Source organism: Saccopteryx leptura, chromosome 1, assembly GCF_036850995.1.
Source record: "Saccopteryx leptura isolate mSacLep1 chromosome 1, mSacLep1_pri_phased_curated, whole genome shotgun sequence".
NCBI lineage: Eukaryota > Metazoa > Chordata > Mammalia > Chiroptera > Emballonuridae > Saccopteryx > Saccopteryx leptura.
This window is the reverse complement of record NC_089503.1, coordinates 392,089,845-392,117,239: the sequence shown is the minus strand read 5'-3', so window position 1 is coordinate 392,117,239 and position 27,395 is coordinate 392,089,845. Positions and strand designations below refer to the sequence as shown.

The window sequence follows — 27,395 nt, the reverse complement described above, 5'->3', positions numbered from 1 at the left end:
GGTGTGCGGGGTGGATCGTGGTCAGGCGCATGCAGGAGTCTGTCTGACTGTCTCTCCCCGTTTCCAGCTTCAGAAAAATACAAAACAACAACAAAAAAAAAAAAGAAAAAAAAGAAATGCACAGTGACACACGGCTTCCCTGGGCTTCTCTGTATTGAGGATGTGGGGGACTCACAGAGAAACTCAGAGCTACAGAATGAAGATCATTTCACAATGTAACAATCCCGAGTCACAGACACACTGTGTGGGAAGTAGAATTCAGGAGCTCTGTGAGTCTGACCGCAGTGCTGGTTAGACACATTTCTGTACAAGGGGCCAAAATCACTTCTTTACGGATCAGCTTCCTGATGTTCAGGGTTCCCAAGACTGTGCTCCCCACTGGCGTTCACAGACAACAGGGAGACTGGTCTCTGAGAATCTCCATCCCGTGTTTTCAGACACAGCTCCTCCAGGGTTAAGAGAAACCCTGTCCCTCCACCTCCATTCCCAGGCCGAGCTATGACATTAGGTTACCTGGGGTGAGTTTTCTTCTAGAAGAGTCCAGGGGGACAGATAAGGGGTGGGAGGCAGGAAGTCCATTTCAGGGGGGGGATTCCGGGAAGAGAAGAGGAGAAAGAGTGGGGCTCAGCCTGGGGGTCTCTCCCTGGTGTCCTCACGCAGCCCCTGGGCCAGGACTCAGGGACACAGGGTGACAAAGAGCTCTCTGTCAGGAGGAGGGGTCAGGACACAGTCCCTGGTCCCCAGGCCGGGCTCTCAGGGTCTGAGCCCGAGGGCGGAGTCTGAGCGGGGAAGGTCAGTGTTGGGGAGTCCCCATCTCCCCGGGTTTCACTTCTGCTTCTGACAACCTGTGTCGGGTCCTCCTTCCTGGATACTCATGACGCGGCCACAGATGTCACTCCCATTGGGTGACCGGTTTCTAGAGAAGCCAATCAGCCTCCCCGTCGTTCCCGGTTATAAGGTCTCCGAGGACCCGCCCGACACAGATTGTCCCCAGATCCTGAGAATTCGGGTCATGGGGTCCCCAACCTTCTTCCTGCTGCTCTCGGGGTCCCTGGTCCTGACCCCGACCTGGGCGGGTGAGTGCGGGTCGGGAGGGAACTGCCTCTGCGGGGAGGAGCGAGGGGACCCGGCGGGGGCGCAGGACCCCGGGGAGGGCGCGTGTCCACCGCCCCGTCCTGACCCCTGCTCTGTCCCGGCGCCTTTACAATTTCCCGGGACCCACGCGGGTAAGGGTCGCGAGTCTCAGAACCTCTCCGTCGCCAGGTTCCCACTCGATGAGATATTTCTACACCGCCGTGTCCCGGCCCGGCCGCGGGGAGCCCCGGTACATGGAAGTCGGCTACGTGGACGACACGCAGTTCGTGCGGTTCGACAGCGACGCCGCGAGTCTGAGGATGGAGCCGCGGGCGCCGTGGATGGAGCAGCCGTGGGTGGAGCAGGAGCGCCCGCAGTATTGGGACGAGGAGACGCAGCGCGCCAAGAACAACGCACAGACTTTCCGAGTGAGCCTGAACAACCTGCGCGGCTACTACAACCAGAGTGAGGACGGTGAGCCACGCGGGCGGGTCCCGGTCACGACCCCATCCCCACGGACGGGCCGGCGTCGCCCGAGTGTCCGGGTCCGAGCTCCACCCGAGACCGCGGGACCCCTCACCCCACCCGGGAGGAGCCCCGCGGGACTTTGGCCCAGTTTCGTTTTCGGTTTCGGTTTAATCCCCGCGGTCGGGGCGGGGTCAGGGTCTCACACCATCCAGTACACGTCCGGCTGCGAAATGGACCGGGACGGGCGCCTCCTCCGCGGGTACAGTCAACACGCCTACGACGGTACCGACTACATCGCCCTGAACGAGGACCTGCGCTCCTGGACCGCGGCCGACGCGGCGGCTCAGATCACCCGTCGCAAGTGGGAGGAGGCCGGTGTGGCGGAGCTCCGGAGGAGCTACCTGGAGGGCAGGTGTATGGAGTGGCTCCGCCTTTACCTGGAAAAGGGGAAGGAGACGCTGCAGCGCGCAGGTACCAGGGCCGCGGGGCTCCCTCCTCTCCCCTCGGGCTGCGGCTCCTACACGGAGACAGGAAATGGACCGGGGTCAGAACACCCTCCTTTGGGTCGGAACATTGAGTCTCCTGGGTTTTCAGATCCGAGAACAGACAGCGCCTCCCCCTTCTCTCAGGGACAATTAGGTGCAGTCTCTCCGGGATGGAGGGGACACCAACCCTGAAATAACCCATCAGCGGTTCCCCTTGACCCTGGCAGTGGCCCCGGGACCCCACGGGGACTTTCTCCCTCAGGCCTTGTTCTCTGTCCCCCACCCAGTGTGTCTGAGGTCTGACCCCGGCTTTTCTGGGTCATTTGGCCTCCACCCATGTCCGGACCAGAAATCCCTCTTCTCCCCTCAGAGACCTGCCTCCTACCCTGGGCTGTGTCCCTGTGACTCTAGAACTTTCCAGAGACTAAGAGATCATCCCAGGTGCCTCTGTCCAGGCTGGTGTCTGGGTTTTGTGTTCCCTCCCCCACCCCAACTGTCCTGTCCACTCAGGATGGTCACAGGAGTGCTGCTGGAGTGGCCCATGAGGGATGAAAAGTTTCTGAATTTCTCACCTTTCTCCTCAGACCCCCCAAAGACACACGTGACCCACCACCCCATCTCTGACCGTGAGGTCACCCTGAGGTGCTGGGCCCTGGGCTTCTACCCTGCGGAGATCACCCTGACCTGGCAACGTGACGGGCAGGACCTGACCCAGGACATGGAGTTTGTGGAGACCAGGCCTGCGGGGGACGGGAGCTTCCAGAAGTGGGCGGCCTTGGCGGTGCCCCCTGGAGAGGAGCAGAGCTACACGTGCCATGTGCAGCACGAGGGGCTGCCCGAGCCCCTGACCCTGAGATGGGGTGAGGAGGGGACGTGGGCACAGAGCCTCTTCTCAGGGAGCAGGGGCCTCTGGAGGACTTCAGCAGGGTCAGGGCTGTGGCCGGGGGTCAGGGCTTTCACCTTCCCTTCCCTTCCCAGAGCCTCCTCAGGCCACCATCCCCACTCTGGCCATCATTGCTGTCCTGGTCCTCCTTGGAGCTGTGGTCACTGGAGCTGTGGTGGGGGCTGTGATGTGGAGGAGGAGGCGCTCAGGTAGGGAAGGGTGGGGTCTGAGTTTCTTGTCCCACAGGGAGTTTCAAGCCCAGGAAGAAGTGTGTCCACTACAGTAATGGGAGGTACCATCCCCACTCGTGTGCTTGCCCAGTCTGGGGCTGTTTGCTAACACTGACTCTTTAGTGAGGCACGTGTGAACATTAGGGACAGATTTATCACCTTGATGAGTCTGTGATGGGGACCTGGTCCCCAACAGTCACAGGTCAGAGGGGAGGGTCCTGCTGAGGACAGACCTTCAGAAGGATGGGTGGTCCAGTCCCCACACCTGTACTTTCCTCAAGTTTCCTGATCCTGCCCTGTGTCTGTAGTCACAGTTCTGGAAACTTCTCTGGGGTCCAGGACTAGGGGTTCCTTTAGGCCCTCATGGCCCTGCCTCCTCCCTGGTCTCTCATGGGATGTTTTCTTCCCACAGGTGGAAAAGGAGGGAGCTACAATCAGGCTGCCAGTGAGTATGGAGGGGGTGACCCCTGAGACCCTGTGACAGTGCAGACAGGAGCCATGGGGGACCCCACTCCCCATAGTTCCACCTTTAGTCTCCTGTCCTGGGGGCTCTGACCAAGTCCTGTTGTGTTCTACCTCAGGTAGTGACCACTCCCAGGGCTCTGATGTGTCTCTCACGGCTTCTAAAGGTGAGACCCTGATGGGAGGAGTTGGGGACAGAGGGGACAGGACTGAGTGATGGGGATTCTCTGGGACATTTTGAGCACGTGGTGAACTATTGAGAATGTCACCAGTTAGAGCCACTGACCTGAATTTGTTTGTGATTATTTTCTTCTACAGCGTGAGACAGCTGCGTTGTCGGGGACTGAGTGACGGAAGATGCTTCACACACACACACACACACACACACACACACACACACACACCCCAAACCAATTTGTGACTTCAGGAACCTCTCACTTCTCTCTCTGCAAAGGACATCTGAATGTGTCTGCATTCCTATCAGCATAGTGTGAGGAGGTGGGAGGCTGGCCCATCCCTGCCCCCAGGTCCCCTCCCCACACTTCCCTGTCCAGCAGAGGGGGGCTGGGCCTCCCCATCCCTGTCTGTACTTCGTGAAACACTGAGCTGCAGCTTCTTACTCCTTTATTGAAATAAAACTCTGGGTGTGAATTTGTATTTTCAGTTCTTGCTGTGGGGGTTGCTGGGTTAATTAAAAGAGAGGACCTTAAAGTTTGAGAGGAAATAAATGGGAGCACTGAGAATTTTCCAGAACCCGTGTGTCTGCTGTGCTGAGTCTGTTGCAGGGACAGGAGAGGCTGTGAGGACCGAGTGTGGTCAGGCCTGTGCCCAGTCGGTGCTCAGTGCACCGGGGACTTTGACGTGGTCACTCCTCAGCTGGGTCACCTCTCTGCTCCTTTGTCCTCATCTCTTCAGTAGAACTTGTCCCACCAGGACCTGTGATCACAGGGACTCAAGTGTCACCCAGGCCTTGTAACTTGTCCTAATAAAGGACCCCTCCAGCCTGACCAGGTGGTGGTGCAGTGGATAGAGCGTCGGACTGGGATGCGGAAGGACCCAGGTTCGAGACCCCGAGGTCACCAGCTTGAGCACAGGCTCATCTGGCTTGAGCAAAGAGCTCACCAGCTTAGACCCAAGGTCGCTGGCTCCAGCAGGGGGTTACTCGGTCTGCTGAAGGCCGCGGTCAAGGCACATGTGAGAAAGCAATCAATGAACAACTAAGAAGTCGCAACGCGCAAGGAGAAACTGATGATTGATGCTTCTCATCTCTCTCCGTTCCTGTCTGTCTGTCCCTGTCTATCTCTGCCTCTGTAAAAAAAAAAAAAAAAAAAAAAAAAAAAAAAAGACCCCTCCAGCTCTGTGAGCTCCAATGGCATCATATGGTTGGTCAGCTGAGGCTCAGGCCTGGGTCCTACTATTACCCCCGTATCCTGGGTCTTTATTTGTTGTTTCTTTGTTTCTGTGGGACAATGTGACTGCTTTTGTTCTTGTTAGGAGTTCCAGTCTTACTGTCCTCTGGGTGTCCCTGTCTGACAGCAGCAGGTGATGACTTGTCTGTCATTGTCCCACAGAGCTAAGGGGGTCCCTGCACACAGGGTCTGTGGTGTCAAGAGAAGAATTTTCAGACGCATCCTGCTCTTTCCTCCTTTGGGGGCTTAATGGTTCTCTCCTTCTTTTCTAAACCTTCTCAAAACAAAAGCAGACATAAAACAAAAACAAAAAAAAAAAAAAACACAGGCTCTGGAATCAGCAGAGAGGAGGGATTCCTCAGCTTAGAGAAGTCCCTGCTGGAATTCTCTCTGCCCACCCGCCCTCCCCTGCCCTGCGCTCCAGGGCTGGCTCAGTGCAGACTCCGGGACGTGCAGAGCGGGGCCCACTGTAGATTTAGGGGGAGCAGCCTGGGAAAGTGCAGGTGCATTGGGGTCAGTGTGAGGGCACCTTGTGCTGCAGCCGCCACAGGACAGCTGTGCTCTGAGGCCCCATCAATAGAGACGCGTCTCTAGCGCAGGGAGCTGCCCCACACGGACCACTCAGGAACCACGACTGGCTGTGTGCAGACGTGTGGCACTGTTGTTCACGTGGGGACATCACTGAAGTCAGGTCAGGAACACTGCTGGCCTTGGGAGCCTGTGTCGTGTGGGGAGAGACAGGTGTGTATGAGCGCAGTGAACAGGGAGGTGTCTGTCAGAAGGGGGGGTGTCCTGGGAAAACACAGTGGGGAAGACGACCCCGAGTGTGGGCTGTGGGGACAGGAAGACGGCTGTGTGATCTGGGGGGTCAGTGTGGTCTCACTGGGAAGGTGGCCTTGAGGAAAGATGTGAAGGACATGAGGAATTGTCCACGAGGATGTGTGGGGAGTTCTGTCCAGCAGGAACCTCCAGTGCTAATGGAGGCCTGCGTGGGAATCCACAGAGGTCCGGCCACACCCCGTGGGCCTGAGGACGTTAGACTGTGCTCTGAGGTGGGAGCCGTGCTTTGTAGCAGGAGAGGGACATGGTCTGACGTCCCCTTTATTTTTTTATTTTATTTTACTGTGTTTTAGTGAGAGAGACAGGGACAGACAGGAAGGGAGAGAGATGAGAAGTATCAACTCATAGTTGCGGCACCTTAGTTATTTATTGATTACTTTCTCATATGTGCCTTGACCAGGAGGGAGGGGCTCTAGCTGAGCTGTGACACCTAGCTCAAGCTGGGGACCTTGGGCTTCAAGCCACTGACCTTTGGGCTCAACACAGTGACCATGGGTCTGTGATCCCACGCTCAAGCAGGATGAGCCCAGGTTCAAAGGGGTGACCTCGGGGTTTTGAACCTGGGTCCTTAGCGTCCCAGGCCGACGCTCTCTCCCCTGCGCCACCACCTGGTCTGGTGGACGTCCCCTTTGAAGCGTCGCTGTGGCTGCTGTGCTGAGAACAGACGTGGAGGCGAGGGGGGCAGTGGGGAGCAGTGGGGTCTGTGCAGGCTCCAGGCTGGAGGTGCTTCCACGGGGTGAGCGGTGGACGTAGCGGGCGTGGTGGGATCTGGTTCCTTCTGAGGATGGACTTCACACAGTGGTGGGATCCAGTCAGTTCACACCGGTTCTACAGAACCGATACAGACTTCTTTGTTGAGTTTGATGAACCGGTTGTGAAAATGGCACTTGTCATCAGGGTTCTCTCTAAGGTGGGCACCTGGGCAGCTGCCCCATATGGACATCACAGATTTACATTCCTTTATCTTTTACATTTATCTGTGCAACAGCGTATTCTAAATAACATTCATTCCATCCATAGGTGAAAAAGTTTGACAGAACTATGCTTGTAGTACTTATTTTTTCATTTCATAAAACTCATTGTACCTTTGATGAAATACTACATTTTAATTCTCTTATGTTTATTACTTCATTAAACAAACATATAACATAAAGAGAAAAAATTCCAAACAACCAGGGGGTGACAAGCTGTCATTTGTTTCAGCTTTGTGTTGTTCCCCAAATTCCCCCGAGATATTATACGTGTGCTGCTGTTCCCTGATCAAGAACAATATGAAAATATCTTAAGTAACAGTTTTATTGTTTTTATCAGGTGTTATTTAAATTTTTTTATTAATATTTGAAACTCTTACGATCTAGTTTTGTGTACCTCTTTTATCTTTCTTATTTAAGTATTAAATTCATGAAATAATAAACTACCTTTTGATATATCTTTTTTTATACTTAAAACAGTCATTAGGGCAGAGAACCAGTTGTTAAATTATTTGAATCCCACCACTGACTTTACAGCTTCCTAACGGGTTGATCTGGGGTGAGAGAGAGGAGTCAAGGTCACAAACATCTGGGACACAAGTAGACAGACGCTGTCAGTGGAGATGGGGAGGCTCTGGAAGGAGCATGTCTGAGGAGACATCACAGGTGTTCATTATAACAGATGGTGGAGCTGAGACGTCTGTTAGAAATACAGAAGAGCCTGACCAGGAGGTGGCGCAGTGGATGGAGTGTTGGATTGGGATGTGGAGGACCCAGGTTCGAAACCCCAAGGTTGCTGTCATGAACGCGGGCTCACCAGCTGGAGTGCAGGGTCATGGACGTGACCCCAAAGTTGCTGGCTTGAACCCAGGGGTCGCTGGCTTGAGCAGGGGGTCACTCACTCTGCTGCAGTCCCCTGGTCTGGGCACATGTCGGAGCGCAATCAATGAACAACTAAGGAGACTAAGGAGCCACGATGAGAGGTTGATGCTTCTCATCTCTCTCCTTTCCTGTCTGTCTGTCCCTATCTGTCCCTCTCTCTGTCTCTCTGTCTCTGTCACAAAAAATAAAAGAAAGAATGAAAGAAATATAAGAGAGTCATCCAATTGGCTGTTGGACAGATAAAGCCAGAGATGAGGAGAGATGGCGGCTGGAGAAATGGATGTCAATGGGAAAGACTGTAAAGAAAGAATTAATAGATCATCGGACTGGGATGCAGAGGACCCAGGTTCGAGACCCCGAGGTCGCCAGCTTGAGCGCGGGCTCATCTGGTTTGAGCAAAAGCTCACCAGCTTGGACCCAAGTGCTGGGGTCCAGCCCCGGGGGGAATCCAGGGGTCCCACAGGAAGAGACGGCGTCGGCACGAATTGAGTGAGAGAGCCGAATTCTTTTCTTTCTCTTTATTCTTTCGATAGCATTTACTGCCAGGCATCTCTGCCAAATGCTGGTCTAGCTTTCTTTTTATGCACACACACTAAGTTACAATCACATGGTATTTTGTTTCACTATGGTTACATATTTCCAGATAACAGTTAATTCATATCTATAAGCTACAAATCAGGTGGTAAGTTATTCAAAGTACAGTTATACAATAACTTGAATAGCAATAACAATATCGGTACAAACTTCTAAAAGATTAGTACTAATTAATAACTCTACTTTACTGTTGTTGTGAGTCAAGGGCGCAGAGAAAGAGATTAGCAGACGAAATCATCAAGGACTAGCAAAGGACCACCGCTTGCTCAGGCAAATGGCCCTGAGTTCATGCAGTGTTCTAATTTTTCTCACAAGACTTCAAAAGGCTTGCTTATTAAGAAACTGGCATAGCATCAAGAGTAATTTTTGCTTAAAGATACATAGAGTGCACGTGCAAGATAGCTTAGTAGCAACATAATATTAGAAGGCATTAATTGCTATTGCTGCTATGGATTCCACCACATTCCTCTCCTTATTCTTGGAAAATACAAAAATCTCATGAGAATGTTTTACTGAGAAAAAGCCCAGCAACTGCCTTCAGTCACAAAACAAGTCTCTTAACAAAACATTCTTTACTTACCGGCTGTGCTCCCATCCAAGGCCAAGCAATGGGCCACTCCACTACACCTTACCTAAGATTCTAATGTCTAGTTAAACTTTATTTATTTACTATATTCATACACTAGTTAAGTTCTAACTTTATTCTTTCTAACATGATTAATGAGAAGAAATTCTCCTATAAACTTAACCCTTTACGAGGGATATCATAGCCAGCCTCTTATGTTTATGAGCCCAGTTCAAGGGGCTTACAGGCTTTTCTGTGGAACTTACACCTTCTGTCTCATTTCCAAAGAAATTACTACGAATCTACAGGGAAAGCACGGTACTATTATCCCTGTGCCATAAATAATAGCACACACCCAGAAAAGGGGGGATATAAGGCCAGATTAATTCACAAAGGTCAAAGGGGGAAGTATTGTTGTGCCTTTCCTTTGCGGTGACTTTGTCAACCCGCAGCCATTGGTCTTCTCTGCTGTGACTTTGTCAATCAGCAGTTTTTGATCTTCTTCTGCTGTGACCTTGTCAGCCAGCAGTTGTGGGTCTTCTCCTGCTGTGACCTTGTCAGCCAACAGTCATTGATCGGCTCCCGACACCCAAGGTCGCTGGCTCCAGCAAGGGGTTACTTGGTCTGCTGAAGGCCCACGGTCAAGGCACATATGAGAAAGCAATCAATGAACAACTAAGGTGTTGCAACATGCAATGAAAAACTAATGATTGATGCTTCTCATCTCTCTCCGTTCCTGTCTGTCTGTCCCTGTCTATCCCTCTCTCTGACTCACTCTCAGTCTCTGTAAAAAAAAAAAAAAAAGAAAGAAAGAAAGAAAGAAAGAAAGAATTAACAGCAGTTTTGTGAACATTCTGCTTCCCTCCAGCCACACCCAGAACCTTTCCCAGGTGAGTCCACTGAACCCTCCCGGAAGACTCCTGCCCTTCTACACAGTATTCAGGAGAATGAGGGTATATAGGGAAAGCCAAACAACTAATTTATTAGGCATGAATAACATCAATGCTAATGCCAGATAAGAAAGAAATAAGGAAAAAATAGGAAAATCACATTTAAGAAAGCAAGTGTGAAAATCCTCAGAAAGTACAGCAGACTGTATCTCTCAATGTTCTATGAAGCAAATATCTTGACCAGGTTAAGTATCCTAGGAATACAACAGTATTTAAACTTGAAATGTCTTAATGAAATCCACCACTTCATTAAGACTGAAAAAGACAGGAACGATCATATCTGACTGTGTAGAAATCACTACAGATGAAATCAGTGCTCCGTCTGACCCATACTTCTTAGTCATGTTCACATTTAAGGACCCAGGAGACTCGATTAGCTCCTCCCTGTTATTAGGATAATCTCTTTATTCCATGCTCTTTATTCCATGCTCTGTGTCTTTATTCACATCTGCAAAGTCCCTCTTGCTGAGCATGGTGACAGTCACAGGCTCAGGGATTAGGTTTGGATGTATTCGTGTCGCCGTTATTCTGCAACCACAGCTGCATGGTGACTGAATGAGGAGGTTTAACATGAGTCTGGTTCAAGTCCAGAAGTGAGAGGAGAGCACATGGAGGGGGCGCGGTGTGGGGAGACTACGGCTCAGGACTAAGGACACATTGCAGAGATCCACACAGACTCATGTTTCACTGGAGCATCAGACACAGAGACAAATGCTGACCTTAAAGTAGCCACAGGAGAAAACAGGTCACCTGGAAGGAACTACAGGTAGAAGGTGGCTCAGTCCCCCTGTCAGGAGTGGTGGTCAGAGGACAGGGCAAGGTGGTCATCATAGACTGAGGGACAACCAGTACCAAAGTAGGAATTTGGGATGGGAAACTGACCTTTCAACTACAGGAGTAAAAAGATATGTTTTCAAATAAGTATAACTGGATCTGTTAGCAAAATACCTGCTCTGAATATATTGACAGTGTCATAGGAACATGTAAGAAAGAAGAAAAGCAGAAAACCAATTGATAATGATAGATCCATATAAATGAACACAGCCTTTATACAATATTAATAATGTCGGGTTGGCCCTGGCCGGTTGGCTCAGCGGTAGAGCTTCGGCCTAGCTCTACCCGGGTCAGAGGACCCGGGTTCGATTCCCGGCCAGGGCACATAGGAGAAGCACCCATCTGCTTCTCCACCCCTCTGCCGCGCCTTCCTCTCTGTCTCTCTCTTCCCCTCCCGCAGCCAAGGCTCCATTGGAGCAAAGATGGCCCGGGCGCTGGGGATGGCTCCTTGGCCTCTGCCCCAGGCGCTAGAGTGGCTCTGGTTGCAACATGGCGACGCCCAGGATGGGCAGAGCATCGCCCCCTGGTGGGCAGAGCGCCACCCCATGGTGGGCTTGCCGGGTGGATCCCGGTCGGGCGCATGCGGGAGACTGTCTCTCCCTGTTTCCAGCTTCAGAAAAGAAATTGCAAAAATAAATAAATAAATAAATAAATAAATAAATAAATAAATAAATAATGTCGGGTTCAAAACACATAAAAAAGATAAACAAAGCACCATGTTGTGCTACAGTTTCTTTCCCTATATCCCACCACACCTAGGCGATGTCGTCCTCGACAGCTGAGAAAGAGTTTTATTCAGATGCCACTTCTTATACACAGTACCCAGAATAAAGTAGGTACTTAGTCAGTGTTACTAAATGAACACATTACCTGGACGTCCTCAGAAGACCAGGAATTGTGATGCACAAGGACAACTTTAAATAGTCTGAAGGGAGTGACCTCAGAGACAACGGTGGCCTAGGAACTTCAGAGACCCATCCTTACATAGAACAATGGAAAAAATAGCAAAAACTCTCAGAATCCACTTTATCAGAACTCTGGAACTTTCTGTTGTGACCTGTCAGGTGGCTCCTTGCAGGATGGATGTAAAAGTCTTATCTTCACCTTTTCTAACTCAGAAATCCCTCAGGGTAGAGAATGAACTAAGGCAAAGACTATGAGCAAAAACCATTTCACGTCAATGAACCAGCAGCTCTCTGGACAAAAACATCAGCTGAGGCAAATAATGAACGTGGAGAAAGCCTGGGAGACAGAGCTGGGGAGGGAGGAGCCACAGGCAGTAAGTGTTGTGAGAACTCTCTCATCTTCCTGGAATCTAGATGCTTCTGTGTATCATCAATGTGCAAAGAGTCATCAAGACTCAACCCCCACAGGAGGGCACATGCAGTGCAGACAGGAACACACCTGGACCAGCCGGCTCAGGTGATCAGGTGACCAGGAAGACTGCAACACTAGACCCCCCACAGAGCACTTACTACATAAGGCCACTCTATCAAGATGCAAGACAAAGCAGCTCTACCTAAGAGATACATAGAAACAGAGACAGGGAGGCAGCTACAATGAGGAGACCAATAAACACATCTCAAGAGAAGAACAGGTCACAGCTCCAGAATAAAAAATAAAACCTGATTACAATGAAGACAATCAATGAGCCAGATGCAAAGTTCAAAATACTGGTTCTATGGATGCTCAGTGGACTTAGGGGAAGAGCGTGTGAACTCAGTGAGAACTTACACAGAGAGATAGAAATCATTCAAAAGAACCAGTGGGAAATTAGGAACACAGTAACTGAAATGAAGAATACATTGGATGGAGTCAACAGAGGATGAGACGAAGCAGAGAATCAAGCCAGCAATTTAGAACAAAAGTTAGCAAATAACACCCAGTCAGAACAGCAAAAAGCAAAATAGAATTAAGAGAAAATGAGATTATTTAAGAGACCTCTGGGACATCATCAAGTATAAAAACATTGACATCACTGGGGTACCAGAAAGGAGAGAGAGAACAAGGTGTTGAGAAACCTATTTGAAGAAATGACTGAAAACTTTCTTAGCCTAGAGAAGGAAATAGACATACCATCCAGGAAGCCCAGAGAGTCCCCAACAAGATAAACCAGAACTGTCCTCACAAACACAAAATTAAAATGCTAAAAGTTAAAAATAAATTATTAAAAATTTTTATTTAGAAAATTAAATTTAACAGGGTGACATTAATCAATAAGAGTCCTTAGGTTTCAGGTAAACATCCCTATAGCATCTGAACTTGATTATATTGTCTACCCATCACCCAAAGTCAAATCATTTTCTGTCACCTTATATTTGTCCCTCTTTGCTCCCTTCTCCTCTCCCCCCTCCCCCAGAGTCCCCTCCCCTGGAAATGACTTCACTTTTATCTGTGTTCATGAGTCTCAGTTTTATATCCCACCCTGTGTGAAAACGTATAGTTCTTAGCTTTTTCTGATTTACTTATTTCACTCAGGATAATGTTCTGCAGGTTCATCCGTGCTGTCGTAAATGGCAATGTGTCATCATGTCTAATGGCTGAGTGGTGTTCCAGTGTATATATGGACCACATCTCCTTTATCCAATTCTCTATCAAATTCTCTATCGAGGGACACTTTGGTTGTTTCCATGTGTTGGCCACTGTGAATAATGCTATGATGAACATGGAGGTGTGTGTGTTTTTAGGTTCCAATGCTTACAATTGGGAGATTGCTGGGTCATACAATAGTTCTTCTTCTTTTTTTTTTTTTGTATTTTTCTGAAGCTGGAAACGGGGAGGCAGTCCTTGCATGCGTCCGACCGGGATCCACCTGGCACGCCCACCAGGGGGCGACGCTCTGCCCATCTGGGGCATTGCTTCACTGCAACCGGAGCCATTCTAGCGCCTGAGGTAGAAGTCACAGAGCCATCCTCAGCGCTCGGGACCAACTTTGCTCCAATGGAGCCTTGGCTGCGGAAGGGGAAGAGAGAGACAGAGAGGAAGGAGAGGCAGATGGGCGCTTCTCCTGTGTGCCCTGGCAGGGAATCGAACCAGGGACTCCTGCACGCCAGGCTGACGCTTTACCACTGAGCCAACCGGCCAGGGCTGCCTTATAAATTTTATAAAGTAAAGTTACTTCCCTACTTTATAAATCACCATTACTGTGGAACCAGTGGGCAGTTAGAAAATGTTACTGCTAACAGAGATACAAAAGTGGGCGGTAGGTATAAAAAGGTTAACTATCCCTGCTGTAGATTGACACCTGTTAGAAGGCATTGGCCAGAAAAGGTACCAAAGCTGAGGGCCCCCTGCTGCAGTAGTCGCCCAGACTCCAACGTTGATACGGACTGTCTCCAGGCTGCTCTGACCAAAGCCAGCTGAGAGGAGCACGCCCAAGGGGCCCCCTTAAGCTGTACCCAGGTAGCCAAAAGGATTTGTGAGTAATAAATTGCCTGTGTGATTATTGCAGCTAATTTGTGTGTGGGTCTTGTCTTTCTTCCAGTGGCATTTAACAGTAGCATCGTCATAGCTGCCTCAAGAGTAGTCTCGAAGAGTCCTCCAGCCCTGCTGATAAGCAGGGGGTCTCACTGCATTGGGAAGCCCCATCAGGGACGCCTGGTCACGTAGAGCTCGGGCTCTACTGGGACAAACCCGGTGGATGGGGGAGCCCTCTCCCCGGTGCCGCTTCCTCGCAGAGGGGCTGTCCCGGGGCACCGCCCCTGTCACCCTCAACCAGCCCCTCCGCCCTGTCTGTCCTTCACTCTGCAGCACCTGTTCCTCTCGGATCCGCCCGACTGACCCCCCGGGACGCCTGTCCCCTCTCTCTCTCTCTCTCTCTCGTTCTGGTGGCTTCTGACACCGCGTGCTGCTGCTCAGTGGCGTAAAAAATGGGAAGGTTCCACCGAGATTTGAACTCGGATCGCTGGATTCAGAGTCCAGAGTGCTAACCATTACACCATGGAACCTCCTTGGCCAGGGCCTCTTTCATAGTATCCTTCCATCTATTTCCTTCCAGTCTTTTTGTTCTTTTAACACATGAGATCTATAAAATATAATTGAAAAAGAAATTCTTTAAAGTTCTGCCTCTTCTTTCTAATTGATTTTTTTTTTCATTTACAGGAGGGATTTTGTTTGTTTGTTTGTTTTTAATGAATCTGCGGTTTCCAGGCGCAGGACGAAGGGAAACTCCGACACCAGGCAGGTGGGAGGGAGGGAGGGAGGCGGTGTTCTCGGGATGTGTTCCCCGGCCTCCTGTCCAGGTTTCTTTCCTGAGATTGTTACAGGCAGGGCGGGTCCTCCTGGTCCCAAGAATAATGTTATTTTGGGCAGTTTTGATTTTGCCTTCATTTCCCACCCGATTTGGAAGGGCAAATTGGGATTTTAATCGAAGGAAGGGAGGAAAGGAGGGATGGAGGGAGGGTTAATGAAGACCCCGGTGGGGGAGCCCAGCGTTAGGCTTTTTTTTTTTTTTTTTTTTTTGAAGGTGTCTTTCTTTTTCCTGCACTCCAAAGGCTGAATCTGACTTTTCCTTTTTCTTTCCAGGTCCCAGATCTCAGACGGACACAGCAGGGTAAACACAACCTATAGGAGCCGCTTTAAAATGGAGCTGGAGCTGCCATCCCAGGGGAAATGCCTCTCGTGTCTTTTCCTCAAACCTCTGGAATGTTCAAACAGAGGGAAAAATTACTTTTGCACTGGGCCTAAGCTACCTCGCCTGCCACAAACAAACAAACAAACAACTGTCTGCAAGGAGAACAAGAAAGCAATTATTGTGACTGCATGGCTGATGACCACTGGACTGAAAATTAGACACATTGTTTAGAATTAGCGTCACTATGTTACGTTTTCTGCACCAGTAGAAATGCCTTCCTTCTGTGGATGTCACTGTTCCCCTGGTGCCTTCTCATGACCACCCGTTGCCTTTCTCTCCTAATGGGAGCCCTGTGTGGGCTGCTGCCGGAGTCAGTGCTGGTTGCCTTTTATTTTTAGGTTGGCACATGGCCCCGTGAGTAGGTGTCCTCAGGGTGGATGACCGACCGGGAGAGGAGGTCACAGTGCTGGGCATAGTCATTTATTTTTCTAAATCCCAACTCTCTTACGCTAATGTGATTATTTACCTAAGTACCTGTAAGAATAACAAATGACGAGATGACGCATGAGGCATAGCTGGAAGAAACACTCAGGTATTGATTACTACTATAGTCAACCTAAACATGGGCCGTGTGTTCTTCAGGTATGTCCGGCAGTCTCCCAAGGCTGAACCGCTAAGAAGTCCCTGAATCACTCTCGGGCATTCTTCCTTTCATTGTATTTCCAACCAAGCGAGGGGCCTGTCACGAAATAGCTGCTCAGTAAGTATGGGTTGAAGTGAATATACCTTTTGGGAGGTTAGGAGGGAAGCAGGAAAATTAAAAGGCTTTGGGCCAGGTGACTATCAAGTCCCCCTAAGTGTCCGTCCCTGTCCTCCACGCCCACAGACTCCCCGTTCTATCTTCACGAATCTCCCAGCCTTAAAAGGCGTTCTCTCAGACTCAGCTGAATCGTGGACCAAGTCTTTTCTCTCCAGCATAGGTGGTATACTTTTTATTCCATTAGCCACAACTTTTTCTTAAAAAAAACAAAACAAAAAAAAAAAAAAACAAGCCTGACCTGTGGTGGTGCAGTGGATCAAGTGTCGACCTGGAAATGCTGAGGTCGCCAGTTTGAAACCCTGGGCTTGCCTGGTCAAGGCACATATGGGAGTTGATGCTTCCTGCTCCTCCCCCCTTCTCTCTCTCTCTTCTCTCTCTCTCTCTCCTTTCTAAAATGAATAAATAAAATAAAATAAAGAAAAGAAAGAAAATAAAAGAGAAAAGAAAATGAAGAAAAAAATGTCCACTGGTTTAGAGCACACCCAACCCATAATCAATGTTTAGGTTAACTTCAAAAGACCCGCACTATTCAAGTATTGGCTTTAAGCTGCTCTCTGAGGATAGGGATTTTCCAACCTCGGTAGTGAGTCTGTACATTCACTCCCACCCCTCGCCCCCCTCCAGGAAAGGAGGGTGGTAAAGACCTGGAAAACAGGGCAGATGGGCATGGGTTGGTTTGTTTACTCTTGAGACTGGAGTCCATCCAGTTGTACCTTTTCACTGGAATTACCTATGGTTGGCTAACAAACGTTGCAAGATAAATGCAAAAAAAGCCCCAAAAACACCGCTGAGAGGAATGAGCAGAGGAAGAGATAATGGGGTTCCACCACCCAGAAGCCATCTGTCTCTGGTCATCTGAGCAAGGATGGTTTGCAGTCACCAGGTACCAGGGCTGAATCTAAAAAAGAGAAAACCAGTGGGCTGTAATCGGCAGCCCAGAACCAAATTCCAGCGGCGTGTCCTATAGAAAGAAAGGGGCTTCAGAACACACGAGCCTCCCTGAAACTGGAGATCACTGGTCTTCCTGGCTCCTCAGCTCGGAACACCCTGCACACTTCACAAATTAGAAAGACATTCTTCCATGGGCTTCTTCATCGACACCTACCACAGATATTTATTCAGTTTTTATGATGTGAGGAAGCGAGAGAATCATGTCTGTGTATCTGGCAAAGCTTGTGAGGCATGGAGAAAAGTAGATGATGACATAAACATTTCCAAAAGTCACAGTGAATGCTAAGCGATCGGCTGATTGATAACAGAGCACACCAACGCACACCCCGGGGAAGACCCAGTTAAGAGCGCTGAGGAAGGCCTGCCGGCATTTTTCCTTTGCTCTATTTATCAGACTTTCATTTTTAAAAATTCATGCATAAATTAGTGACTCCACGCATTCGACTTATGAAACAAATATCCACTCATTCTAACAACGCGAACTTAAGTGTCTCAAGTAAAGTGTATAATCTCCCTCTTTTCTCTCCTCTGACACATTGCTGGGAACAATTCGAAGTGTGTCCTATACATTGTCCTGCTGCTGTTTGGTAACATTCTTTATTCTAGTAGGGTGCCCTCTACAGTTCAATCTCATTCTCTGCAGTGGAAGTTGTAACATCTTGGGGAGGGGGGACATTACGCATCTAATGTCTTTCCTCTTAGACAAGAGGGCAAGGGGCCCTTTCTCTCGTTCCTCTCCATATCTTCAGGGCCTAATTGTAATTCTAGAGGGAGAGATCAAGGAAAGCTCCCAGGAGGAAGCAACTTCCAAGCTGGGACCCAGGAGACGGGAAGCGAACCGCTAGGAGCGGACAGAGGGAGATGGGCAGCTGTTCACGCGCTCATCGTTTATTGAATAACGCGATAGGTCAGGACTGCTCTATCGACGGACTGAGCTCCTGGCACACAGTGGGCGCAGAGGAAACTATTCTTTTAAACACACGAATGGCTTAAATGAAGGTCTGCTATATATTGGCTACTTCTGGGTGGTGAAAATACAATAAGGAAGGGAGTAAAATATTAACTTTTCGTTCATTTAAATAATTAATTGGAGGCCGACCATGGGTGGGCGACTGTTCTGGACACGTGAGTAGGGGTGTGATCGCTGACCTCTGGGAAAGCAGAGGTGGGAGGAGCCTTTGAGAACTGCCCACACTGGGAATAAAATAGGGGCGTCATCTATTCTACTGGGTCCGGTGAAACGGAGGAAGGGGTGTCTGGCAGCGGTGGGGTTCGAAACCTCGGCCCCGGAGAGACCGGCGCCCTCATCAAGGGCCTTAGACCACCCGGCCACGCTGCCCACCGCAGGGGGCCCCCTGACCCGCACTTCCCCGGAACCGGACGTCGCTCTTCCCGGTCCTGTCTCTTCTCTTCCACCTGCCCGTTCGCCTTTCCCGCAGCGCTGCCCTCTCCCACCCCCAGGACAGCCCGAGAGCCCCCGCGGGACCGCGGACCCGGGCGCGCGCCCCGCACGGGGACGCCGCAGGTGGCACGGCAGGAGGCTTCTGCCCCGTGGGTCACCAACACGGGGAAAAGGGGGTTGTAGAGACCGAGAGCCCCCCGTGGACACTGGGGACTGCTGGTAGGGAGCCTACGGACATGAGCGGCAAGCAAGGCCGGGTGCCGCTGAGGGGCAGCGGTCGATCACCGGGGACAGTTTCAACCAGCGCCACCTGCATGCAGAACTCGGCGACTCGGGACACGTAGATGGCGTCTTCTCGGCGTCACATTGGTCAATATTCACAAGACGCGACTAGGCAGTAGCCTCCTTAGCGCAGTAGGCAGCGCGTCAGTCTCATAATCTGAAGGTCCTGAGTTCGAGCCTCAGAGGGGGCACTGTTGTTTTCTTTTTACTTCAAAGAAAATCAAATGGAGTTAACAAAAAGAACAGCAATTTTTTCTTATTCTCAGTTTAATTTATAAATAATCTCTAAATTATCTATTTGAGTCGTGGTGAATTATACTGTTTCTATCTCTCTGCTTGGCTCACTCTCTTTGTACTCATAGGAGAGAGAGCTTGTTGAAACAAAATGTAAAATCGTGACTTGAACAAGGTCAGACGGTCTTTTGGGGGATTGAGCCCTTGAACCCTCACCCCCTTACACTAATAAACTGAGCTCATTTGCCCCCCCCCCCAAAAAAAAGAACAGCTATTTCGTCTAAATCCGAGGAAATCCCTTTCATGAGACGTTCCAGGAAATTTTCTGTTTAACCCAACTATGTCACGTTTCATTACAAAATAGTGATTTTTTCATTAAGAATGAAATATTCCACGGGCCTCCCAGGGTTTAGGCAGGCTGTGTTCTCACGCTGGCTGCACAGAGGGAGGGCGCGGAGCACACCCCCCATACACACCTCAGTCCTGGCTCTCCTGGGGCGGTGTTGCGAAGGGGGACGCGGGGAAAAGAAAAAAAATTAAATATTCCAGAATTCCTCCGTTTAAAAAAAATACCAGTTGTAGATTGAGCTAGGAGATTTTTCAGATGCCTTTGCGATATGCTGGTCAATTGTCTTAGTTACAAACAAACAAACAAAACCCCCAGGAAACAAACATCCGCGTGATTAAACACGCCAGTGGACAGCGGGGAGGGAAGGGAGGCTCGCATTGGGGATGGTGTGCCGTCATTTTGATTAGTTACTGTTTGTTTACCTTTGCCATTGCCCCGCGAGAGCTTATCGCGGACCACTAATGACGTCCTCCATGAAAAAGGAAAAAAAAAAAGTTTTTCTTCTTGTCTCGTTGTCATTGGACGTCTTTTCCTGCTTTCGGCGCCGTGGACGAGACGCCCGAGTCCTCCAGACCGTGGGGTGCGAGGAGCAAGCGGAGAGACGGGCCGGGAAGATGTAAGAAGCGACGTGCAGAGTCGGGATGAGCACGGAACCCAAACGGAAATGGACCAGACTGAGAGTTAATAGCCGGACGGTGTCGGCTCTGCGGCCCGGCGGAAACGAACCTGGTTCTGCACGATTAGCGGCTGGGCGGGGGGTCGGGAGGAAGGGGGACCCTGGCTGCGTAGATGGCGCGCTTGGTTGGTAAAGCTATTCCTACAGCCTTCTTTCAACCTCCCTGGTGGTCTAGTGGTTAGGATTCGGCGCTCTCACCGCCGCGGCCCGGGTTCGATTCCCGGTCAGGGAAAGGTCGCTTTTTCCTCCCCCTCTTTTTCACGGGAAAGGAGAACCGCGTACGAGTTACCTTCCCGTTTTCACAGGAAACGTGCGGGGCTTTAGAGACTCGGCGCCGGTTCTGGTGTCCCCGGTGCAGAACCGGGAGCCACGCTCTCGATCACGTGCAGAGTCTGGTCGGAGCTCCCGCCCCGGCGCGGCGCTGCTGTCGGTGGTTTTAAGAGTTTTAACTCGTTCCTGGGCGGCGTCTGCGGCGAGCGGGCCGGTTTGCACACCGTCAGGAGTCGCTGGAGATGAGCGGACGCGTCGGGAAGGACGTGATTGCAGACGCGAGAAGAAGTCGGAAGTCTTTCCCAGGTGATTGATGTGTCAGCCTGGTGGGGTGCCCGAGTTTCTGCTCCCCGAGCCGCTGGGATTCTGAAACGCCCCCTCCCCGCCCCCCGGGTTCTCTCGCGTCCCCGTCCCCGCTGGGCTGACGTCATCAGCGCCCCCACCTGCACCCCCGAGAAAGTGGCTGCTGGAGATCGAGCAGACCCGGCTCCTCTCCTGACTCCACGAGGTTGGGGCGCTCTGTGCCCACTGGCTTCTGACAGGACTGCTCCGCCAATCTCTCCCTGGGTTCGTCTAAGCAACAGCCACAGATAGACTTTTATTTTCTTGTCATCTCTTGTACAAGTTTGATGCACAAATGAGCTCTCCTCGAGCTTCCACATGAAAACCCCGTCCTACGTGATTGACAGCCGGGAATGTGATGGTTTCATGATCGTGGTAAATGAAGCAGACCTCCTCCCCTCCCCCCCCCATAAATTCATAAACCCCCAAACCTCTCTGAGCTGGGGCACTCTTACTGTCATCTTGCTAGCACTCTGAGCTAGTAAACGTTAACACACGTTACATCACTTTGTCTTTGTCTAAGAAATTCTGCGTTGACATAGATGTAAGCATAAAAGTGGTAGTTTGTCGAATTACTGTATACACTGTGTCGTGCGGCTCAATGCTCACAGGAAACCAACCCTCTAGGCCCGTGGCTAGGGCTTCCTCCACACTGTCCTCTTCTCATGAGGTCATGTTTTGGCTCCTCTACACGTAGCAAAAACCCTTCATTTCCTTTCCACATCTGATTTTAGGAAGTAGTCTGGGTGGGACCCCCAACTCTATCCAATGGTTGTTTGTTTTTTTTTTAACTTTCCACATAAAGCTAACTGGAATAGAAGCAAGAGACTCCTCTTTGAAAGCTATGTGACTTTATTCCTTCTTCTGTTATGTTCTGTCTGAGAAAAAAAAACCCAAAACCCTAATCTGTATTTTGGAACAGGAGACTCTGTTCTCTCAACTCAGAAAGAAGATGGCAAAAATACGACAAAACTGAAATCCATATAAAGAAAAGTGGAAGAAGGAAGAATGCAAATGGATGTGGAAAAAAAGGACAACAGTCGGGGTCAGCAAATCACCTGTGACTATTAAAGGCCAGTGTAGGTTTGCACACTAGTTACACTGGTCCCTGTGGAAGATGAAAAATGAGCAAGACACAATCATCTCTCTCAACACCCCTACACTCCGGTGTTCTCATCTGTGAACAGGAATGCACATATTTATTGCATGAAATCTCCCAGGAGTAAATGGAGGAACATACAAAAGTGCTTAGTGATGCCCCATGTTCTGTTACCATCATCGTTACTGTTGTGGCACTTCTGTTGGGTGGAGACACATTGTGAACGAGTTTTCTATTGGTGGAAGGATTAATGTGCTAGAATGGAGTGTGGAAAATGCAGTGGGGAGTGTGTGTATGTGTGAGAGAGAGACTGCTAACTATTCCTAGTAGTCAAATGCTCTCATTTTCCCTGGAGAACTTCCTCCAAGTCCCGTCCTACTCCACCTGCGACTGGTGGCTGAGGTCAGAAGCAGGGGCTTACCTCTGCCTCCTTCCTCTGCTGTAAAGTCTGTTTCTTGGATTCCATATCTTCACACACACACCCCTTAATTTTACTCATTTGTTTGGGTGGAGTTTATGATAGAATATACATGTGAGGAAAAAATTTTTGAGACTTTCCATGTCTTTAAAATATCATCTGGCCCTGGCTGGTTGGCTCACTGGTAGTGTCAGCCCTGTGTGTGGACGTCTGGGGTTGATTCCTGGTCAGGGCACACAGAAGTGCCCATCTGCTTCTCCACCCCTCCCCCTCTCACTTCTCTCTCTTCCTGCAGCAATGGCTCTATTAGAGTGAGTTTGCCCCGAGCATTGAGGATGGCTCCATGGCCTCTGCCTCAAGCCCTAAGAAGAGCTCGGTTGCTGAGCAACAGAGCAAGCCCCAGATGTTCAGAGCATCGCCCCCTAGTGGGCTTGCTGGGTGGATCCAGTCTGGGCACATGCAGGAGTTTGTCTCTCTGCCTCTCCTCCTCTTACCGAATAATAGAAAAAAAAAATTAATTTTACCTTACACTTTGTTGATCATTTGATTAGCTATACATAGAAATTTAAGTTTAAAAAGTTTCCTTCAGGTTTTAAAGGCACTGTTCCATTTTCTATCATCTCAAAATACTATTTTTGAGTACTCCGATTCTACTGTACTTACCTGTCCTTTGTATCTGATCTTTTTTTCTGTCTCAAAACTGTGGGAATCTTTCCACAGTATTTTGCAATTTTTCACTGAAGTGTTTTTTGTTGTTTTAAATTCAGTGAGGAGGAAGGCAGAGAGACAGACTCCCACGGGCACCCTAACAGGGATCCATCTTATAAAACACCTTTGAGAAGTGCTGGGTGACCCACTGCTCACTCCAGACAGGGAACTTAGAACTAAATCTGTTTCTCCATTATGGTCATTATATTAATTAAACTGATACACATTTGCACCCTTTTCTAGATTTTCTATTTCACTTTAACAGGCTTATGTACGTGGGCATCTATTTTAATTCTGTCTGCGGTAAGGTCCCGTGACATTTGAAAGAGAAAAAATGGAGACACTCAAAAGACTTGAAAAGATGGTATAAATTTATTAGTACATTTGGAAGAGCATCTCCTGTTATGCAAACAGACACAGCACATGTTTAAGAAAAGAGCACCCTGAAGAGGTTCCGATGTACTTAGAGCAAGGGGGGCGGGCCCCACGCCCTTTCCTGTGCACACGGCTACCTGAGCAGTGTCTGGCCGACGTCCACTCTCTGGGATTCTCAAATCTGCTCTTGCCCGGCCTTTCTCCCCCGAGTCTCAGCAACGCTGCCACCATATGGGACTCATATGGAGAAGTACCATTCGGGCTTTAAGTTAAAAGCAAACAAAACCTTGTTAAAAAGGACCAATATGGCCTGACCAGGCGGTGGCGCAGTGGATAGAGTGTCGGACTGGGATGCAGAGGACCCGGGTTCGAGACCCCAAGGTCGCCAGCTTGAGTGCGGGCTCATCTGGTTTGAGGAAAAGCCCACCTGCTTGAACCCAAGGTCGCTGGCTGGAGCAAGGGGTTACTCGGTCTGCTGAAGGCCCGCGGTCAAGGCACATATGAGAAAGCAATCAATGAACAACTAAGGTGTCACAACGAAAAACTAATGATTGATGCTTCTCATCTCTCTCCCTTCCTGTCTGTCTGTCCCTGTCTATCCCTCTCTCTGAGAGAGACTCACTCTGTCTCTGTAAAAAAAAAAAAAAAAAAAAAGAATAATGTTCAGGCCCTGGCCAATTGGCTCAGTGGGTAGAGCATCGGCCCAGCGTGTGGAAGTCCTGGGTTTGATTCCCTGTCAGGGCACAGAGAAGAAGCACCCATCTGCTTCTCCACCCCTCCCCCTCTCCTTCCTCTTCCTCTGTCTCTCTCTTCCCCTCCTGCAGCCAAGACTCCATTGGAGCAAAGTTGGCCCGGGCACTGAGGATGGCTCCATGGCTTCCACCTACTAGAATGGCTCTGATGGCAGTGAAGAAACGCCCCAGACGGGCAGAGCATTGCGGATCCCTGTCTGACTGCCTCCTCACTTCTCACTTCAAAAAAATATAGCCTAGCCCTGGCTGGTTGGCTCAGTGGTAGAGCGTCGGCCTGGCGTGCAGAAGTCCCAGGTTCGATTCCCGGCCAGGGCACACAGGAGAAGCGCCCATCTGCTTCCCCACCCCTCCCCCTCTCCTTCCTCTCTGTCTCTCTAAGATGGCCCGGGCGCTGGGGAGTGGCTCTGGTCGCGGCAGAGCGACGCCCTGATACCGGTCGGGCACATGCGGGAGTCTGTCTGACTGTCTCTCCCTGTTTCCAGCTTCAGAAAAATACAAAAAAAATATATATATGGATCACGCTGAGGTCGGCGGCCCACAAGGCACATATGGGAGTTGATGCTTCCTGCTCCTCCCCCCATCAAGGTTGGCAGGTTGGCAGTTCATACAAACTCCAGTCCCGATCCTGCACTGTCCGCGGCTATCCTGCACTGTCCGCGGCTCCTGTACATTCCCTACCGGCCGCCCCACGGCCTTGCTCTGGTCAGCCTGCACCGCTCAGTCCACAGCCCCTGGCTCCTCACAGGACACCCCCCTGCCCTGAGGCCCCGCCCCTAAGCGAGCTCACTCACCTCACCTAGCTCAGCGCAGCTGTCGTTCCTCTGCGGTCCTCTGAGACGTGTCCCCCGTGTCTGCACATCCCCGCACACACCTCCTCCACGCATCCACACGGCACTCGGCACTTGGCACGCACACAGTCCCTTACCTACTCACCTGCCTCCCTAGAGGGCTGGGCCGCCTCTTACCTGACACCAGCACCTGCACAGTGCCCGGTGGACGGCGGGTGTGCGCCCTGCACGGCGCCCGGTGGACGGTGGGTGTGTGTTGTACGGGAGGAAGGGAGGCAAAGAGGGTCTGTGACAGGGTAGCTGCCCTTGTCCTTTAAACGAAGGACTTTCTTTTTTTTTTTTTTTTTTTTACAGAGACAGAGAGTCAGAGAGAGGGATAGGGACAGACAGACAGGAACAAAGAGAAATGAGAAGCACCAATCATCAGTTTTTCGTTGGGACACCTTAGTTGTTCATTGACTGCTTTCTCATATGTGCCTTGACCGTGGGGCTCCAGCAGACCAAGTAACCTCTTGCTCAAGCCAGCAACCTTGGTTCCAAGCTGGTGAGCTTTGCTCAAACCAGATGAACCCAAGCTCAAGCTGGCGACCTCGGGGTCTCAAATCTGGGTCCTCTGCATCCCAGTCCAATGCTCTATCCACTGCACCACTGGTCAGGCAACAATTTCTTTTTAAAGGACAAATGTAGCAAACAGAACTGAAAATCCCTCAGGACCGACTACAAGAGGGGAGACCAGGAGAGCTTAGTGAAGAGGCAGCTTTGTGGGGAGAGATGAGTTTGACTCCTCCATGATGTGCCGCTTTGCAGATGACAGTGGGTGATCCAAATAACACCCAGCAGTTAGAACATGAGCCTGCCACCCAGGAAAGAGGTAAAGGTTAGACTCACAACGTGACAGGTATCTGCATCAGAGCTAAGAGCCGAAGGCATGAGAAAAACGTCACAATGAGAGAATGGAGAGAGGCCAGGGTCTGAGGCCCAGGACTGAAACGGGGAAGGTCCTGAAAGAAAAACGAAGGCAGAAAAGCAACGTTCTCCCACTGTCAGAGGGACTGACACAGAGAGGGGAGATGAGTTCTTTGGGGGCTTTTTTTTTTTTTTTTTTGAGGACCAAATTGCAAAAAGCCTATTGGGTTACAAAGAACCAATTAGATAATCACAGAATAATTACCCAAATAGTCTATTGTTTGTTTTCTCTTTCTTCAAAGTTCTGTAAGGAGCTTCCTCTGCGCACTAAGTGGGTGACCCCACTTAGAACACTGTAACCCAGAGGTCCCCAAACTTTTTACACAGGGGGCCAGTTCACCGTCCCTCAGACCATTGGAGGGCCGGACTACAAAAACAACGATGAACAAATCCCTATGCACACTGCACATATCTTATTTTAAAGTAAAAAAACAAAACGGGAAGAAATACAATATTTAAAATATCAAACAAGTAAACAACTGACCAGTATTTCAATGGGAACTATACTCCTCCACTGACCACCTATGCAAGAGGTGCCCCTTCCAGAAGTGCGGCAGGGGCCAGATAAATGGCCTCAGGGGGCCGCATGTGGCCCGCGGGCCCGTAGTTTGGGGACCCCTGCTGTAACCAGTCTGTCTCGGAACACAGAAGGGGCGGAGCTCCCGCCCACTCACCTGGGTGGAAGCGGCTCAGGAACTCCGTGCCCTGGGGTCCTCAGCACAGGGCTCCGCCCCTCGCTCCAGGTGGGAGATTAAAGGAGGCTTAGGTCACGGGAATCCTGGACGAGGGAAGGAGAGAGACGGTGTATGGAGCGAGACGGAACTGTTGGAACACCTGCCTTGACCCGTCTGAATACGGAAACAGGGGAGAAACACCCATTTGCACAGAGAAAAGGGCTCATTCAGGGGCCTCAGAACATGTCAACGAACAGGTTTACGGACGTTCTCGGAAAAGTCTCATTCCAAAGGGCAAAGGAGATTCTGGGAAACAGTATTGGTTGTATTTCCCCGCTCTCTTTAGGGGGACAGGAGTCTGGACCGGGAGGCTCTGTGTAGTTTTGGGCCAGCAGGAATGAGTTCACGACCAGGACCTGAACACAAAGATCCAGGGACAACAGGAGCTACGTGTCTCCTTTTCCCCCGGACAGAGTCCCATCCCAAAGACCTGGACAACAGCAGCTGGTCAGCCCGAGAGGCCCCTCCACACTCTGATTCTGGGAGAAGACCCTCACGATGAAGAATGAGGGCTCTGACGTTCAATGTGACAGCCCACATACATCAATAAATAAAAGAGATTTGAAACAAGGGAGGGAAACAGCACTAATCCAAGAACAGGGAAAGTCCTTACCAAGTGACACCACGATCCCGTAACTTTCCGACATCACATCCTTGTGGAGGTGCCTCTGCGCGTGGGTCAGGCACTGCCACTCCCGCTGCCGAAGTTCACAGCCACGTCCTCCAACGTCACTGGCTCCCGAAACAGGGTGGGCGCGCTGTCCTGGAGAGAACCCCAAAACGCCCTCAGGAGACAGAGGCAGAAGGGGCTCTAGGAAACAAGAGGCTGGTGCTGGTTGGTATGTATTTGAGGATGAGGCGAAGAGAACACAGACTTTCAATAGCAAAAAGTAACAAAAAAGAAATGACCCATAAATGGTTTTGTCATCCAACCAAGCGTTGTGGGAGCTGCACAGACAAGGAAAGCAGTGACACGAAGGCCGTGTGTGGGCAGGAAGGATGGAGGGGG

The 27,395-nt window shown here is 50.3% G+C and overlaps 1 protein-coding gene, 1 long non-coding RNA gene and 3 other non-coding genes across 7 annotated transcripts; 3 read left to right on the top strand and 2 right to left on the bottom strand.

Moving 5' to 3' along the window:
- The first annotated feature begins 459 nt into the window (after positions 1 to 459).
- On the top strand, positions 460 to 4,355 carry LOC136387865 (patr class I histocompatibility antigen, A-126 alpha chain-like). Of its 2 annotated transcripts, none has more exons than XM_066359975.1 (8): positions 460 to 1,076; positions 1,264 to 1,548; positions 1,738 to 2,013; positions 2,612 to 2,887; positions 3,006 to 3,119; positions 3,553 to 3,585; positions 3,722 to 3,769; positions 3,921 to 4,355. In XM_066359975.1, exons 1-8 carry the CDS (start codon positions 875 to 877, stop codon positions 3,923 to 3,925), a joined length of 1,239 nt encoding a protein of 412 aa, XP_066216072.1. In that variant the 5' UTR covers positions 460 to 874; the 3' UTR covers positions 3,926 to 4,355. The 2 variants fall into 2 exon arrangements, with proteins under 2 accessions (XP_066216072.1, XP_066216073.1); XM_066359976.1 differs by having other exon boundaries at positions 3,553 to 3,589; positions 3,726 to 3,769.
- Positions 4,356 to 14,522: 10,167 nt separating this feature from the next.
- Positions 14,523 to 14,594, bottom strand: TRNAQ-CUG (transfer RNA glutamine (anticodon CUG)). Its single transcript has one exon. It is a non-coding gene; the product is annotated as a tRNA-Gln (tRNA).
- A 4,199-nt stretch (positions 14,595 to 18,793) lies between these two features.
- Positions 18,794 to 18,866, top strand: TRNAM-CAU (transfer RNA methionine (anticodon CAU)). Its single transcript has one exon. It is a non-coding gene; the product is annotated as a tRNA-Met (tRNA).
- A 1,228-nt stretch (positions 18,867 to 20,094) lies between these two features.
- Positions 20,095 to 20,166, top strand: TRNAE-CUC (transfer RNA glutamic acid (anticodon CUC)). Its single transcript has one exon. It is a non-coding gene; the product is annotated as a tRNA-Glu (tRNA).
- Positions 20,167 to 23,141: 2,975 nt separating this feature from the next.
- On the bottom strand, positions 23,142 to 27,188 carry LOC136389641 (uncharacterized). Of its 2 annotated transcripts, none has more exons than XR_010748331.1 (3): positions 27,000 to 27,188; positions 26,327 to 26,430; positions 23,142 to 23,408 (listed from the first exon to the last, which is right to left on the bottom strand). It is a non-coding gene; the product is annotated as an uncharacterized lncRNA (long non-coding RNA). The 2 variants fall into 2 exon arrangements; XR_010748332.1 differs by lacking the exon at positions 23,142 to 23,408 and adding an exon at positions 24,906 to 25,011.
- Positions 27,189 to 27,395: the final 207 nt, after the last annotated feature.

Excerpts from the sequence above, each read along its gene's own strand:
- LOC136387865 (XM_066359975.1), top strand. The coding sequence starts at position 875 with ATGACGCGGCCACAGATGTCACTCCCATTGGGTGACCGGTTTCTAGAG. Across the intron at positions 1,549-1,737 it reads CTACAACCAGAGTGAGGACG|GGTCTCACACCATCCAGTAC; the intron begins GTGAGCCACGCG and ends GGGCGGGGTCAG. Across the intron at positions 2,888-3,005 it reads GCCCCTGACCCTGAGATGGG|AGCCTCCTCAGGCCACCATC; the intron begins GTGAGGAGGGGA and ends TTCCCTTCCCAG.